General features: G+C 39.6%; 1 protein-coding gene across 1 annotated transcript in view; it reads right to left on the bottom strand.

Moving 5' to 3' along the window:
• Window positions 1–706: 706 nt before the first annotated feature.
• Window positions 707–17,543, bottom strand: part of AIG1 (androgen induced 1) — a 133,307-nt gene continuing 116,470 nt past the window's right edge. The window contains exons 4-6 of the mRNA XM_082302729.1: window positions 14,063–14,178; window positions 4,354–4,517; window positions 707–1,353 (exon numbers count right to left, since the gene is read on the bottom strand). Coding sequence (XP_082158855.1) covers window positions 1,316–1,353; window positions 4,354–4,517; window positions 14,063–14,178 — 318 coding nt within the window. The 3' untranslated portion in view covers window positions 707–1,315. The remainder of the gene's footprint in view (window positions 1,354–4,353; window positions 4,518–14,062; window positions 14,179–17,543) is intronic.

Raw genomic sequence — 17,543 nt, 5'->3', positions numbered from 1 at the left:
GCTGTTTCCTATGATAGTGTGTACATAAATATATTTTGAAAGTACTGTGGAGGCATGCAATGAGTTGCAAGAGATCAGTTTTCCCCAGAGTTGTTCCAGAGCAGAAATATTGTTAAATCATATTAAAACTCTGCAGAAATCCTGTTACTAAAAACAACACATTAACACTACACATACTCAAAGTGCTCTGCATGTGTTAAAATAAATTACTAAATACACTAATGAACAAATACGTGATATAAATATCAATATTTGGATCATAAAGCTACTTTTTAATAAATATTTTCTTGCCAGAAATTATTCTGTTCACTTTATTTTAGTTGTAGACAATTCTTTCTGCCTACTAGAGTTACTTCTTGATTGTCTAATAATTAAACAGAATCATGCCAAACTTAAACAATCGCCAGTATTTTGCAATTGAATTCCTAATACAAACAGGCATATGTTTAACTTTAAACATTCGCTTATGTGCCTTCCTGAAGTAGACTTAAATGCTCTCTCTTGTACAACACGAACAGCTCAGCCCACCTATTGGGAACTTGTAACTTGAAAATGCAAGATCTGTTATTTTACTATGAAAATAAGAAGAAAAATCCTCATGTAGAAATTATATAATCTACAGTTGACACTGGAAAACTTGAAAATATATCATTCAAATGCCATCACTCCATCCAAAATTTCAAGAATCAGCATGAAGAAACAGAAATGCAAGGATAATTTCCTCTTTATTTAGGCCTTAAGATCTGAACACTGCAAGTAAGATTTCACTGAACTGGTAAAATCATTAACATAACGAATTTAAGGCAGCTGTTACATAGTGTTACATTAATATTTCAGTCAGACTGAACTCTTCTTTAGATACATTCATGCAATTAACTTCTATGCTGTACTTTGAAATATATAGGATTGCTTTGTCTCCCTGTATTAAACCTATCTCGTTAAGCTTTTCTCAAACAATACAGAGAATGAACTCATTGTTCTTCTTGGCAGAAGTAAAAAGATCTAATGACTTAATGTTTTAATGACTTATTTGATTCAAGAAATGCACGTTGAGAATGCCTTGGAGATAAATATACATCTCATATGTGTATGTCACATGCAAGCATGGAGAAATAGGAATGAAGATTGAAACATTAACATTATTCTTAGCTAAAATCATTTTCCCCCCATATAAAATCCAAAAATATCCTTGCACTGAGAAGTGGGCCCATTAAACTTCCTCCTTTCCAAAAGATTCTTCTCCATGCCAACCTCTGTTGGGGATGAGAAATCTTCCATGGAGCCATAAACAATCCTCTGTGTTGCCTCTTATTGTTCACTCCAATTTCGGCTTTTCTTTTCCTTCTTCGATACCTGAAAACATATAGAGAGCAGCTTTTAAAAATCTCTCACTGAATACAAATGAAGGGTTTCCTCTAATGCATTAATCTTTCCTTTTCCTTTATCGATGTTGTTGCTCCAGCACTTGCTCACATGTGTTACCTCACCTGCTGTGAAGGAAAACAGCATCTGCACACCTGATGGCAGTGCTTGTCCAGTAAGGAACTGCACAAGCCTCCCTCCCTCACTCCCATTTTCAGACCAGCCTGACCCCCTGCCACACGCCCAGCCTTTGACGGCTGCAGGGGTCTGGGAACACTTAGTTCCCTCACCTGCTCTGCTTACCTACTAGCAAACGAAAAGAGATGTTTCCATAGCTGAATCTAAGCACCCAACTTTGTTTGAAAGAAAATTTTAATAATTGTGTTTCAGAATTGAATAATTTGAAGCCCCTCTCCATTTCAACATTGGATTTTTAAGTGTTTGCAGGTACATCTCCCTTTTTTGAAAGTACAAGAATGAAGAAACAACTACTGCTGAGAGGGTGCCTCTCTCTTCTTGTAATGGCCATTTCTTTCAGTAATATCAGAAGAGCTGAGTCGAGTGTAGGGCTCCTTAAAGAACTTACTCTAGCGGCAGGACTCGTCTCTTTTCTATGCTGAGAAAAGCCTGGGCTGGGCAGCAGACTGTGTTTTTTCTGGCAGTGGAAACATTCAGCTATTTCATATGCCTGTTCCTGGACAATGAATTACTACTGGTATCTGACAAAAGTATTGTTCTTCTGACTAAGCCCTCTCTGCCAGACATCTCAAATACAAATATTTCCTTTGGAGGTTTTCAGGCCTGCTGCATGCTGTAAAAGAAAGACTTATGATAACCAAAGGCAAAAAATAAGCAACGCTTGAGAATGCTGAGAGGAAAATCCAGTCACAAGTAAGATCACCTGCTAGTGCAATGTACACATAGGCGGAATGTACACTGGAAATCACTTTAAAAACATAGTTAATGAATTCCAATATGGGAAACAATAAGACCCATCTGCAGTTAGAAAGCACAACTGCAGATCTGCCTTGCTGAAAGAAACAACACGGAGACAAATGGGTCTGCACATTGCCAGCAGCCCAAGTACAATGGCCCTGGGTGTTGCTGGCAAGCCAGCGCAATGGGAGAGCCACAGCTGAAGGTTTAGCAACCAAAACAAGAGGCCGGGACCAAAAGATTACAGAGTTTACAAGGCTGCTCCAGAGCCAATCTTAAGTCTTCTGCTTTCTCCTGGAAGGAGGTTTTCCAATAATTTTAAAAGCTGTTTAATTTGCCTTTTTGAAAGTGCCTCTTTCCTTTCTTCTGAAGCACTCTGCTGCAGAGGCATCAAATAGTTTGGCAGGAATGCAGATATCCTCAAAATTGTGGACAGACACTGGCTTGTACAAAGGGCAAATTTTTCCTTCCCTACCATGTTTGTGGTTTAACTTGGAAAAACTAACTGCAAATCATTTTGTCAGTAGTGAGATTCTATTTAATGCATCTCCAGAGGCAAATAAAAAAACTCCAAACCCAAACCAACCCCTTCTCACCCCAGAAATCTCATGGCAGACTGTTTTGATTTTCACTCTTACTGCTCAAAAGCCCCTTTTAAGTGTACAGTTTTCAAATAATATTTTCCCAGGTCTTGCAAGGTGACAGACTGGCATCATTTTACATCTCCGCTGTTTGTGGTGTTCCTGCCACGTGCTTTGTGTTAAATTTATGCAAAGTGTTTCAAGCTCAGCAAACAAGCAGGTGACTCACGGCATTTTCTGTTTTGCAAGTGCTTGAGCCACAAAGGACTTGGGATCAATACTCCTTATCTACGGGAAGGAAATGATGGAGAGGACAATAATGCCAGGGTAAACCTTGAAAGATGTTGGAAGAATGACCCAATTGAGTTAGCTCCTCTAGGGCTGCGGGCCGCAAGGAACAGGGATTTTGTTATGCATACTTTGGAATAGTGCAGGATATTTTCCACCATCTACTTATTCATGGACTTGCTAAGAATATGTGATTCTTTACCACAGTATTATTCTTCATACAGAACTTAGGTCAAGTGAAATTATTCCTTGTAGCTGCCTTTTTTAGAAACATCTTTCCCGAATTAACTTAAAGAAGTTAAATAAATGTGAATTTGACATGAAAATGACGACTGAATACCAGTCTTGAACACTGTGACCAGTGATTGATAGTCCTAGAGCAAAAACAAAAAGGCATTTTACCCCTGTATGCTAATATGAGCAAACGGCAGGTAAAACTGCTTTGAGCTTTTAGTATTAGATTCTCCCTGGTACTGAAGGACTTGTTTAAAGAGAGTTGTGTGTGCAATAAACTACCCTTTGAATTTATTTGCCTCCAGTTGTGATTTGCCACAGCAGCTACTATGAATGTTGTTTGCTTATTTCATTAAATTTGATAAATGAAAAAACATCTTTCATAGACAAAAGGAACCTACTTTTAATCTTGTGTTTGTCTTATTTTCCTTTTTGCTCTCCTCAGCAATGGGTGGCCTAGGCAGGATAGATGAGGTAGAGTCTGCACTAAAGTGATCTTTCATTCCTGTTATTTCACTGACAAGAACATGTTCATTTTCCCTGAGTAAATTTATACAGAGAAAATACCTTATACCTGAAAATACTAAAAGAGTATATTTTTAAGTCTAAGCTTACCATTAATGGTGTTTGCATGGAACGATACTTTATTTTAGCTGCATTTAATGGGTTCATCAGCTAATAAGTGGGTTGTAAACATCTCAGGTAATTGCCAAGAGCTCTTAAATTAGTACTGTAAGTTATAAAAGAGAATACATATTCATAGCTCATCGGGCTCTCCAGCAGCCATTCTGTTCATCCGTCTGTTTTTAAGGGCAGGCAGGCAAGACGTTTCAGTGGAACTTCTGTCATTCTCCTTTGTTTTAGTCAGCTTAAAACATTCTACACTTTCAGAGAAACATACTCAAGTCCTGATGGTGTATTTCATAAGATAAATTCCTAAAACAATACTCACATTTTTGCGTATCCCAGATATAGCTGTTCAGGACTTCTCCCACCAAGTAGAATACATTAATTATTACGGTAACAGCTGCAAAAAAGATTATCTTGACACCTGGGCTGAGGTGCTCAAGAAGTGGGTACACCCACACTCCTGTAACATGGTGAATCCAGCACACCCTGAAACAAAACAAAAATAACAAGCACTGACTCTTATAGCCCTGTTTTACAAAAGTAGCTTGGCCTGTAGGCTTACCTACCATAACCCAAAAAGCAATTATTTGAAAGGCCTGCAAGTTGCAGCTGAACTGGAGCATCTGGATGACATCCATCCCAAACAGACATCACAAATGATGAAACTATGACTGATTTCCCACATTCTTACTGCTTTGCCTTCAGTTTATTATGAGCAGTTGGACAATTTTCATTTCTGATGTAGGCAGGTATTTCCTTGCCGCATTTATATTTCTGAGGAAACCCCCGTTTTCGTGCCAAAGCTGGAAACTGCAGCAGCCTCTGTTCCAAGCAGGTTCTCTATCCTAAGAGCATTCAGGGTTCTACAGGCTTTCCTACCAACTCTCTCTGATTTCTGCAGTATCCTACTTTCACTTCATACACATTTGCGTGTTTCTTTTGCTTTTCCTCGCTACACATGGTAATCAGTTTTTGGGTTTGCCAGAAGCATATGGTTTAGATTCTCTTTGAGAGAATAATTTCTTCAGCAACCGTGTTTTAGATTGCTCCTCCTTTTCTTTCAGTTACCTGCTATAATTTGGAATCTAGTAATTTTACTCTAGGTAGGATAAATATTTTTTTAAAAAGCCCAAACAAAAACCTCAAAAGTAGTGCCCAGCTTCACACCCAATATGCAGTAAAGGAAAAGGATTGATGGCAGTTCGCTGATGACACAGAAATTTTTAGCATTCAGCTACAGAGGACATTGTTGGTACACTAACTCAAGGGACAGACTACCAGCTTCACTGCAGTGCAGCCTGAAGAAGCACTCAGGTGTGTGGTTTTGCTGTGCATGGTTGCAATGGACACCTGTACTCTCTGATGGGATCGCTTTTGTGTTGAGATCTGATGCAGTGAGTGGTGAAGTCAGAGGGAGCAGAGAGAGAGTCCATACATTCCAGTAGGTGGAAGTTAAGAAAAGCAAATACTGGCAAACAACTGAGCAAACATCTCAGAGGCTAACTGGGTAAAGTGCTCAGTGAAGGCAGGCTGGGGCTCTGCTGGGCTCTCTTCAAGAATGTAAGTATCTTCCTTTCTGACCTGGAAATTTGAGAGAAAAGCTCACAGTGTAGCACAGCTAGAGCAGCTGCACAGATTATTATAGATGAGGATTTCCATGGTTTGCTTGACTTGCTGATGTTTCTATTTGGTTAAGGAAGATTTTTGATCACTAGATCAACAGTCAAAGGCTCCTAAAGGGCAGAGACAGAAAAGTCCACACAAAATTGTTACCATAAAATTCTGTCACACAGGGAGTACAGAATCCCTATTTAACAATCACCCTGGATATGTACATAGCTTCCCTCCTCCTTGGAAAAGCTTTTATTACAGCCAAACCCTTAACATTTGGACACTTCACTTGGGAAACTACATGTGTCAGTAAATTAATCTGCATGATCTAAATGCAGTTAAACCCCCTTTCTCCAAATCAGTTCACATATGGGAAATTATCTCTGTACTTTACAGTTATTTCCCCCAGTATTCTTCTGTGATAGAATTAACCTGACAAGATAAAATTATCTATGAAAAAATGAAGGGCTCCTGTGTAATCCATGGTAACAGGGGACACCATGTTCCTTTTGATAAAGATGAGACAGCTGGGTAGAAGGTACTGGGATGCCCCCTACTACCAGGTTGGGTGTGGGGAATGTCTATTATCACCTAACAATTTTCAGTTTCATTTGCTTTTTTCAGTTTTCATTTGCTTGTTTTTCCTAATGATCATTCTGTGAAAAACACGCTCCAAGGAAAAAGACTGAAAAAGAGCCAGTCTCTTTTCCACTTACTTTCTCTGGTGTGATGAAACTGCTCAGGACTATAAAGTACAGAGGGACTTTTCAAGGACCTTCTAAACAGCACCTATGTAGCCAACTTCATGAACCAAGTAGAAGTGGCTTTTACTAGAACGCATTTATGCTAGAAAGAGGAAGTATTTTCTAATCCCAACCAGTGAGTCACTGCTGATTTCCTGAATGCCAGCAATCTCTAGTTAGTTCAGTCTTTGCAGACAGCTCATGCACTCTGCTCCCTGCTGCCCAGCACAGGAGCCCACTCCCTGCATGGTGATGCTGCTTGTGCCCTCAGTGTAGCTGTTGTTTGCCTGTTCCCGGGGTGGTCACACATTCAGAACTGCTTTGAGCACAAGAGGGACCGAGCACTGCTCTGGAGACAAGTGACAAACCCACCTGAGCCTTCTAAAAATGAGCTGCACCATACCGCTGGCTATGCTGGGGTGGAGTAATATTAGCCTTCTCTCCACTGAGCAGTGACACACTGACTGCTCTGGCATTGTCTGGACTACAAACAGGAGCAGCAAAGGGACGACTGCTGCCATGGAAACCCCAGCTGGTGGCCTTTCTTAGTGGGTTTGTTCCTGCTCGAGTACAGGCGATCTCGAGGCTGCACTATAAAGGGCTGATCAACCATTCGCATAAAGCTTCCACACAAGAGTGCTGATTGCCAATGTTAATGAATGCCTTCAATGTTGCAATTCTAGTAACCATTACTCCTATCCAACCTCATTATTAGTTAAGCACAGGAAAGCATGTATTAAGATTTACTTACGAGTGCAAATCTAGATCAAATTGAAGACTTTGTTATTGAACAGGTGTAAAAAATGTGTTGTTTAGATAGAAATAAACTGACGAGAAAAAGTTCAAACTAAAACTGGACTGGCTGCTTCTGAGAAGATAACATTAACCCTAACCTCCCTGTGATCTGGAACAGTAGCAGCTGTATGTAGACATAACTGTATTTTCAAAGATGAATGTGTTACAGGTCATTGAGTTCATCTAGCCATTTGTTAGGAACAGTAAAAAGAGAAGGAATGGAAATATTCACACGTTGTATTCAAATTAAAAAGTCTGTTAAAAAAAGTGTTTGTTTTTAGAAATTTTCAACCAGTTGGTGCAGAAATCAGAAAAAGCTATTTGAAAATGCACAGTATTGCTTGTTTTTAACAAATCTGTCAAAAAATGTGACTTTTTATCTGGTTTTCACTTCTACTATAGAGTAGATGTTGCATATCTCTCCTATCAAACTAATCGGGAGAAAACAAAAACTATGCAGGGAACATACACATCTATTTATTCTTTGGATATAGATCATTTGTTAATGAGGAAAACTAAGTACAAAAAACTGTTGGAACCTTGTGGTTTATGTGTACTCTGTCAGTTTAAATAATACAGCTGTAACAACAGCATGTGAAAGACCTTAGTCCTGGTAGAATCGTGCTCAACAAGTGGGTATAATGGCAGATAATAACCATGACACACCATGAATTTTTTAATGGGACATGTTGCAAAAGATGGTGTCTCCTTCATGGTGGCTGTTCCCAGCTGTCACAGCTTGGCAGCATTTTGTGGTCCGGACTCTCAGAGAGAGTATCCACCCATTTCCTGCTCAGCTTGAGTCCTTAATCATAATCTGCAGCCATCAACAACCAGTACTACGAGTTCTGGAAACAGAGGCTATTAGATGAGGGGCTATGTAACTTCTCAAGAGCAGCAAATGAAAGGACACAGAATAATAATGCACGACATAAAACGGGTGAAGAGGTCCCAATTCTCTTCCTCGTAACAGAAGAATCACCTCAACAGAACTCAGAGACAAGAAATTCAAATCTGATAATGGAAACATCTTTCTGAATGATACCTAGTTAAACTCTGGAATGCTCTACCCTATCTTTCAGTGATACATCACTGAAATAAAGACGTTCAAAAAAGTTTTGAAGTATGAAAGTCTGGAAGTCTACTTAGACCACTCCTCTTCTCTAGGCCCTATCACGCAACTCTAGCAAGTTTCTGAAGTCAGGAGATCGTACAAGCAGCAAGAATACGCACAATTATGCCTAAGTTCAAAGAGTACAAGGTATATAAACCATCAAGACTAAAGGATCCAAGCACCCATGTTTTGACATAAGTTTTGAAAGAAAACTCCTCTTGAAGGCTGGTTATTTCATAATGGCCTGCTAAGCTCTCCTAAAGCATCTGACATTAGCTAATACCTGGAGCCTGGGTACATGACAACTCTCATCTACTATGGCAGCTCATTTCTGGTTACTTCTTGCAGCAGCAAATCCTCTCCCAGATCTTCAGTGCTCTTCATATTTCCAGTGACTGGCACAAAGGAAGGCTGAATCCTTGGTTTCAGACAAATCGTAGACCAGTTCCCAGTGGCAACTCTTTAGCAAACAATAGAACATGGGCATTTTCTATGCCTTTATTTCATGATCTTTTCCAGCATCACTCTTTTCCTTTTCCACAAAAAGTGAGAACTTTACCCAGAGCTACTAAAATGTGTTAATGTCTTCCAAAGGAAGTGATGGGCTTACAGCAGCTGAGACTTTCAAAACAAACAAACAAATAAATAATTTGTGGTTGTAGTGTAGCACCAATCTTATGCTTTCAGGGACAGGAGCACAATGATCCACTGAATTTGTTCTGCTTTTGGTTTCTAATACTGATTGATGTGAGGCACATTTTCATAACTCCCTCAAAAGACATAGGAGAGTTTGTTCTGCATCTAATCAGAATTCTTAAGATCTCAGCTGTATTAAGATGCTGGGCTTCTTATATCAACAGCCATCCAGACCTAATACACCTACACCAGGAATGTACATAGTTTAGAAATTTTAAAGACTAAAATGTAAGTTCAATAAACAGTCATCATTTAGGAAATAACAACAATAATCCCCTCTTGCTCCATTTTCTTAATGCTGAATTCTTCTCCATTCATCTGAGTGGAGAACAATATATGGGTCACAGGACTGTGCTACTGGTGTGGAGTGGCTTAGGCAGCCAGAAGTCCTGGGAAACTGCAGCTGCAGGTAATGTCACATCCAAAACATATTCAGCACGACATGGTGCTAGCATCCTCTGGGATGAACAAAGCAGAAATTTTGTGTTTATGTACAGGTAGCTAGAATGACAGAAACTTAGCAGATTCACTGCAAAGCGTTGTCATCTCTGGAAGTCATTTATTTTGATAAATAATTTTTCATTTTAAATATAGTAATGGTTGCTATGCCTTCTTGAGCTATATTTTAAGGAGCTGCACAAGGAAGTGAGAACATATTACCCATGCATGTCATCTGTGATTGTACTGTTGCTTTGACTGAAACATTTGAGTATGTGGAGGTGGAGGGGAGCCAGAAAGTAACAGTCCATAATGGCTATGTCAGACCTAACAGGCTGGGGACCCATACAGCCTTCTCTTGCTGAAAGCACTTCTGCCCTCCCACCTTCCTTCTGGGTCAGGTACAGGGGACACTAATCTTCCCCTGGCCTATTTCTGCTGCTTCTGTTTCTTCCTACTCTTTCGTGTTCTGGGCAGCTCCAGCTCCAACTCTTTTCTCCTCCTCTGCATTGTCTTATCTATCATCCACTTCTACATCGGCCTTCCACTCTGATTTCAAAGTCCGTCTCTCTCTCCCTCTCCCAGCATTTCCCACTTACTTGCATCATTTCAGCTTTGAAGGTGCTGACTTGTGAGCTGCACGTTTCCTTACCCACTCACTTCTCTTTTAACCCATGATTTTAGATAATTTCTTTTACTTGCTCCCAGGACATTTTACATTTTTGGTGTTTTCTCTAACTACCGATTCCTCTGATCTTCATTAAACTTTTACCCCCAGTGCTCACTTGCAAAAGCACGCATGACCCCCCCCCCCACTACATACAAACCCTCAGCAGAGCCTAGCAAAGCCATGTTGTGTCTCTCCTGCTCCATCGGCACCAGCAACCTCAAAAATCCTTCTCGTTTCTCAACCCTGCCCTTCTTTATCAATCTGACTGTCAATTCTCACCAAGCTTCACACTCTAGCTCACCACCCCTCTCTTCTGGATGTCAAGGTTTGTCCTAGCAGTCTGTGCCAACATCTGCTCTTTCTGATCTTCCTCTCCTTCTATGGAAAATCGCTAGTGGAAATCCTACAGCAAGCCCAATAGAATCAATCTCAAATTCATTCCACATCCTCAGTGTACATTCCTTTCTTAAATTTGTTCAAGAAGAATTCCGCAAATTACCCCATCTAAATGCTCTCCCTCAGCAAATCTACGGAACCCTCCTAAAGTCACTTGAAGAAAAACTTTATCTTCGAATGAAAGTTTAAAAGCTCTTTAAATAGATTTACAAAAGAATGAAAGAATTAATCAAGTCCAAGCTTGGCACATGTGGAGGCAGCTCCTGGTGGTTTTCAGATAGCAACAAGAGAGCAGATCAAGTCTTTTGCTCCCAAACATGCAGCCCAGCACGACTACAGCAGTGAAGTCAGATTCCTAGGGTCTGTTTTTTTGGCATCCTGAAATGCTCAAAAGTAGAGGGAAAAGTAAAACCATTTAAAATAAACGTATTTGTCTCAGTTTATTTTAGGGACATATTAAGCTCTGATATTAGTTACCATGAGGTCATTCTTGTTACAAGGAGCAACACATTTCTGGCTCTTTTCTGTTCCTTGACAACCAACTCCATACAGTCATTGGCAGAATTTTCTGGTAGTACTGGCAAACGCTTCAGTTTTCTTTTCACTGTCTAGATTTAACAATTCAATAAAAACTGTGACCTTTTCAAGCCATGCTAAATAAAGCCAATAGGCTTTTCCCATCTTATCCCATGGCCTCGGTCCTGAAAGCCCATGTATGGTCTGCAACAGGCAATGCAAGTCTGTGAATGCTCTGCCTGGGCACAGTTCCTTAAGAGCATGGGAGAGCTCCCTCTCACATAGAGTGCATGAGCTAAGTGTGCCTACTCAAAAACTCTCTGACTGAAGGGAGAGCATGCAAAAAACAGAAAAAAAGAAAAAGCTTTTACTCTTCAAGAAAGGATGTTTCTCAGAAAACAAGTCTCTGAATCATGCTCAGGAGATATCAGGTTATTTAGCTATGTTCTCACAATTTCCGTGATGCTATTCAGAATTGTTTGCCAGTTTGCCAATTTACCAATTATACATAAAAAAGCGCTTGCTATTCCACCATCTCTTTCATACATGACAGATTCAGTCACATATGAAATGAAACAAGCTTTCCTCTACTTGGAGTTGAAAAAAATGCATTCACAGAATCAAACCTGAACAACATCCTCCTCTATGTTCCTTTCCAGTTAAAAGTGCAACACAATACATAAAACATGTAGCATGTTAAGAAAGTTCCAGCTGAGATGGGAAGAGAATTCAAAATTCAGGAACAAAACATGAAGAACATCTGATTAGCAACTGTCTTCGCTTTATTCTGAGAGTTGCAGTGAAAATACTTCTGCTGAGGGAAAAATGAAGTAGGTAAAAGGACAAATTCTCAAGTGGCAGATTCCTAAATTCTAATTAAAAACACATAAAACAAGAACTAAGCCCCAGCCTGGGACCCATGGTCAACCCTAAGTTCAAAGTAAGGAAGTTCCACCAGGCTGTATGAAACTAGGTCATTTGCAGGTGTAGTCTAAGTCTAATACACCAAGCTAACCTTGAGGGTTCTGCCAACAAGGACAACAAATCTGAATTTAGGAATTCCAAGCCCTCTCTACTGCAATGTGGTCACTTGGCAGCAGGAAGACAGTGGATTTCAGCTGCGAGAAGAAGGCACACCCTGAATGAGAGGGATGACAAAGTCCTCACTTTTCATACTTTCTGGTAGATTTTTCCAACCTGTGAGTGTGATATATCATATTGATATAATGGAACCAAGATTCAGCTTGCAGCGTAAAGCACATCTTGGAGAGAGTCTTCAATAGAACCTGCAGGCTGAAAGCAGAACTTGCAAGGGATGGCACAGTGTAGCTTGTGTCTGCCTCCACTAACCCGCAAAGGCCTCCTTCCATAACAGTAGAAGGAGAAATGGGTTGTATGTGCATAATTTAGCAGGATGAACTTTTAAGATTGTCTCAGCCATTTATAGAGAAATCACAAATTGGAAGAAGGTGAATCACTTGAGAGCCCTACCCATTTTGGAAATAATTAGGTAGGTAGGCAAAACCAAAAAACAGCAAAAGCAAAGGGAGATGACCATAGTCTGTACCTGGGCATCTGCTTAGTAATTAATTTAATGCAGAATCTTCTCCTCCTGCTTTACTTGTCCTACAGTTTTCTTTTACCTTGTAGCTGCAGGATACAGATGCACTGTAGTAGGCACGTTCAAGCTAGATGAGTATCACATTGATACTGTAGCAGATTCTTAAAAGATTTTAAGACACATATGGTTTTATTTCACTTGTGAAAGTGGATTGTTTAAATTTAAAATTCTTATTAAATACTATTGCATGTATCTACTTAGATAATTTTGAGAAAACAGGAGTTGCTGGAGAAGGTCAAGTCACAGGTAACTCTGCTAATCTGTCTTCAGGTACCATCAGAGGAAGGTCAAGAACTATCACAGTTAAGCATTACTATATGTGGGTTAAAAACATAATTACGTTTTTCCTGAAGGAACAATCATGTGCCTTTTTGCATGAGGCTGCCTTTATCTTACAATTACAAATATTATTCTTTTTTAAGAAGGACATATATGTTTATAAAAGCAAATGGCAGAATGTGGCTGTTGTCCTGGGACACAGCATCCCACTTCAGCTGGATTAATAGCATTTTATGATCACTCAGTGTGCATGGATATGTATGAATAATGACTTCTCCTTCACTGGACTAAAGGGAAAAACTGCATAGTTGAAGCATTGTGATAGTACTGTCTTGAGACCATGTTCTTCTCACATTAGTTTTATCTCACTTGGTTGGTGGAAATTTTGGAAAATACCTTCTGAGCTGAGAGAAAGATGTTGTGAAGTGAAAAGAAAGAATATGAAAAGTAAACAGGGGGTCATGAAATGCAGAAAGGATAAAGGATAGATGGTATCAAAGGAGAACTATAAATAAAACAAAGGTTTAGTGAAAAAAAAATACTAGGGTGACCAAAGTATATTAACTCTGTCATGCAAGTCAGGTACTTGATTAGAAACTGCCCAAAGACTTAATTTAATGTTGTGTAAGAAAGATTATTTCTGTTTTAGTTTCATTTCTCACCAACATTTGCATTTCTTAAAACAAACTTTAGAGTGTTTGGATTACTGACTTATTCTGTAATCAATTTCACAGAAAGAATTTATGAACTAGTAAAGAAAAAAGACAGTGTTCTATCTTTTCTGTTGCCGCTTAAATACTGATGCAGGAAATCATTTGCCTATTCTCAATTTTATTTGATAGAACAAAAACCCTAGGCAATAAAACTAAGGTCCAAGAAAAACATTTAGCTTGAAAAAAGGTTGAAAAATGTACCCTTGGAAAGACCACTGCTTACATGGGATTGTTCAACAAATTCCTGTTGTGTGAGGTTTGGCATATACTTTCTAAAAATACAAGCATCTGGGGAAACCAGACAAAGCCCAGGTCTTGGACCAAACGAGGCATGCAGCGTGAATCTGTTAGCGATTATATCCATAATGAAATATGTGCCCAAATTTAGCAGTACAAAACCCCCAATACAATGTGAAAACACAGCATGTACAGCCCTTACCATAAAATATAGCCAACAGCGAAGGTGCACACTGCAGCCAGTCCACAGCTCCTGCTGGGATACTGATGATGTGTTGTTCTCATCTCGATTAATACAAAGGGCAAAACTGTTGTGTGCTGGAAAAAAACAAAACAATGGGGAAAAACCAGGTGATATAAATGGTTCTCTACACTTTCATTTCAATTGTACAATAAGAAACTTAATCGCAGAAACCTGAATACAATTCTTGATGGTTAGAAAGTCAAGGTAAAATAACTATAAAATTGATCAATAACCCAACCAGTATCATCTCTATAATGTCCAACTGTTTGAGAGAGCAGAAGAAAACTGAGTATCCAGAACGTGCTTTTCCTTTTGTTCAGGAATCCAAGGCAGATACTCAGTGAGTAAAAAGGGAATGTGTCATGAACGGACACAGGTCCCAATCCCAGTCTGGCCCTGAAGTTGCTCTGTGATCTCTGCCACATCACTTCAGTTATTTTGACCATTATAGCTAGGAGGCAATGCATCTAGTTTTCAGAGACTAAGTACAAACAATGCCAAATGAATGAATACAAATGGAGGTATTTAATGCATCTGAGAATTAGGTTTAAATGTATCTCAATCTGGGAACTTGAAAACAGGGGACATATTTTCAAATGATAGCATCAATACCTCTGTTTCTCCATCTGCAAGACAGAAGCAATTATATTCAGAAAGGTGTTGTGAATCTTAATTTGTTAGTTGTGCAAAATAGTTTTAGATTCCCAAATGAATCATATGAAAGCCAAAGCTGTAAAAACCATTTTCAGCCACTTGTCTTTATTTAGCTGTGAAACTCCTTATTTTGTCATTTTCCCATACTCATTTCCTACACTGCCCCTTCTGAGAAGGCCTGTTCATCCAATTAATGTCAGCAGCATGAAAAACTGCATCCAGCCTGCGCCCAACACTCAATGTCTACATTTCAGAGTGCTGGCAGGCATGAAAATATACATAAGTAAAAACCAAATGTGCCAGGAAATAAACCCCATACTTTCTTAGTATACAGCTCACTTAGGACCAGCATTAGTGGCAACTGCAGAAGCATACCCTGCCTTGCCTCCATGGGGCCAAGTTATTGCAGGCATCTAAAGGGAATTACTTCAGTTGAGAGCTTGGCTCTGGGGCTTGATAAGACCAACTGTGAACTCTCCTGCCCACTCCACAGGAAGACCTGCAGGTGTAAGGATTGCAAGGGCAGCCTAAATCCTAATCCAGGATCAGTCCTTCCCCAGGTACTTGATCACCAACTGGAAAGGAAATTTATGGTGTACACTGGCCACATTTTGCCATCGTGTAGTTTTGGGGAAAGCTGGAGAGTTGGGTTTTAAGTTTGCAGTAATCAAAATGTAAACCCACAGTGACTTTTCACCTGAATGCAGATAGGAAAGGCACGGAGTAGAAATATCCTTGCGTGGATTACAGGTTCAACTGAGAGGAAGCATAGTGGGGTCTAAGCCTTTAAAAACTGCAAAGAAGAATGGTTTGAATGGGAAATGGTAAGATAATGGAAATGCTCTCGCTGAGAGATGTAACATAATTGAATTGGATAACTGCTCTGATTTTCAAGGCATTAGTAATTAATGACTAGCATTTGGAGAATGTCAGGTGGATAATACAGCTGTTAGGGGAGCTTTCAATTTCTTCATCTTTTAACAACTTGTTCCACCCCCATCCCTTTAAACGGTATAAATCAGCATCAAGGGAATGCAGAGATGTTTTACATGTGGTCTGCTATAAAAGTGCCCACCATTAGATGAGAGGTCTGTGAACTGCAGAGGACCTTCAGAATCCATGATCAGGGACTGAGAGCAAAGCAAGCCCTGGAGATTCACCTGCTTATCTTGTGTTTGTATGGAAAAGGTCTCTAGGCAGAGAGAGATCAGTGCCTCACTCTGAAGAGCCCCCAAAGCAGAGCAGCTGGAGACTGTGCAAATGTCTTCTGCCCTGCCCCAGTAACTTACTCAGAGAAAAAACCAGACGACAACAACGACTATTAATTCCAAACTCCACCCTTGATATTCCTTGTACAATGTATTCTTGTGATCCAGTCACTTAGTTTTAGCTCTACATTCTATAGATGATTGTTACAGAGCTTGTGAGCTTGGTTTCTCCATGTAAATGTTTATCATTTTCAATACTGCTTGTTGACGAGTTCCTCATTGATGATAACAACTCAACAGCTTGCCAATTAAAAAGTAGTTAAAATAATTTCAGCAATCAAGCCTTAATCTAGAATACTCTTCTCCTTTCCCTCCTCCCAATTCTTGTGGTTATATAACAAAATAGGTTATTATTTTCCTAAATTCTCACTTCTGCTCTTTTCTAAAGGTAAGGGGTGGGGGAATAGCGGATAATGAGCTGTGCCACTGAAGAGTTTGTGTACAAAATCCTTTTAAAAGTATAGTGGAATTAGAAGTGTAAGGAAAAAATCAGAGATGTGTATCTTTAATCTCAGTCTGTTAAGAGTGAATGTCAATGCTACATGCAAACACTGCAGTTTTACAAATTTAGATGAACTTTGGTTTAAAATGTTTTTGTGAAAGTGCCACTCTAAAAAGCTGCTTCAGACCCTTTACTAAACCACAACCAAGATAAAATTTCCTTTCTCTACATTTCAGCTCCTCCAAAAACCTTGATTTAAAAAACATGAAATTTTGTAGTCTGGGATACCTTCTATCCAACAGTGCCAATTAAAACTCTAGACTGAAGCATAGTGAAGATGATCAGGGATCAAATGTGCTTGCAGTGGGATCCATCAGGGCTGGGTATTCTGCAGGGGGCCTAAGATTTCATATCCTCTAATGTTTTTGCCACCTGATTTCTGAATAAACAGGCCAATGGGAATCGGAGGCTTACAGAGAAAATAGCATTGATATTTCCTTGACCTGCCTAAAGATCATGCTGTGCTGATCAAACACACCTGACTGGTACCTCTGGGACTGATTCTTTTTACTTGCTGGCACGCAGCGGGACAAAACCACATTTCTCACCTTGTTTGCCAAAGTATCTCCAGGGGCTTGCTTACTTCAGAGAAGACTAAGGAATGAGGAAGTTCAAATAACAAGGAGGTTTAAATGGTAAGGATGATTAGCTGCTCTAACAGCTTTCCAGTAGTTGCCATTTTGCACCATTAAAAGTTTTTAAGAACAAATACATAATCAGAGTATAATGACTAGGATAATATTATAATAGTAGTAAACTATGCTAGCACTACTAAATAATGCTATATTGATAAGGCACTTTTATTATGGAGTCAGTAGTTACAAGCAAAATTATATTTTTACCTGGATACCCTATTCTTCTCCAACTGAGACCAGGTGACCCTGTGAGATAGTTTTGCCTGTATGACTGTGCTGACACAAGAGACTTGTGCTGAGCACTGCTGTGGCCACGCTAGGGAGCACCACTCCCACTGGAAGGCAGCTCTCGCTGCACGTGTTCCCTGTGACAATCGCAG

The sequence above is a fragment of the Coloeus monedula genome (genome assembly GCF_965178545.1).
Source record: "Coloeus monedula genome assembly, chromosome: 2".
NCBI classification, from domain to species: domain Eukaryota; kingdom Metazoa; phylum Chordata; class Aves; order Passeriformes; family Corvidae; genus Coloeus; species Coloeus monedula.
Note: the sequence above shows the minus strand (reverse complement) of the source record. Positions and strands in the feature narration are given on the sequence as shown.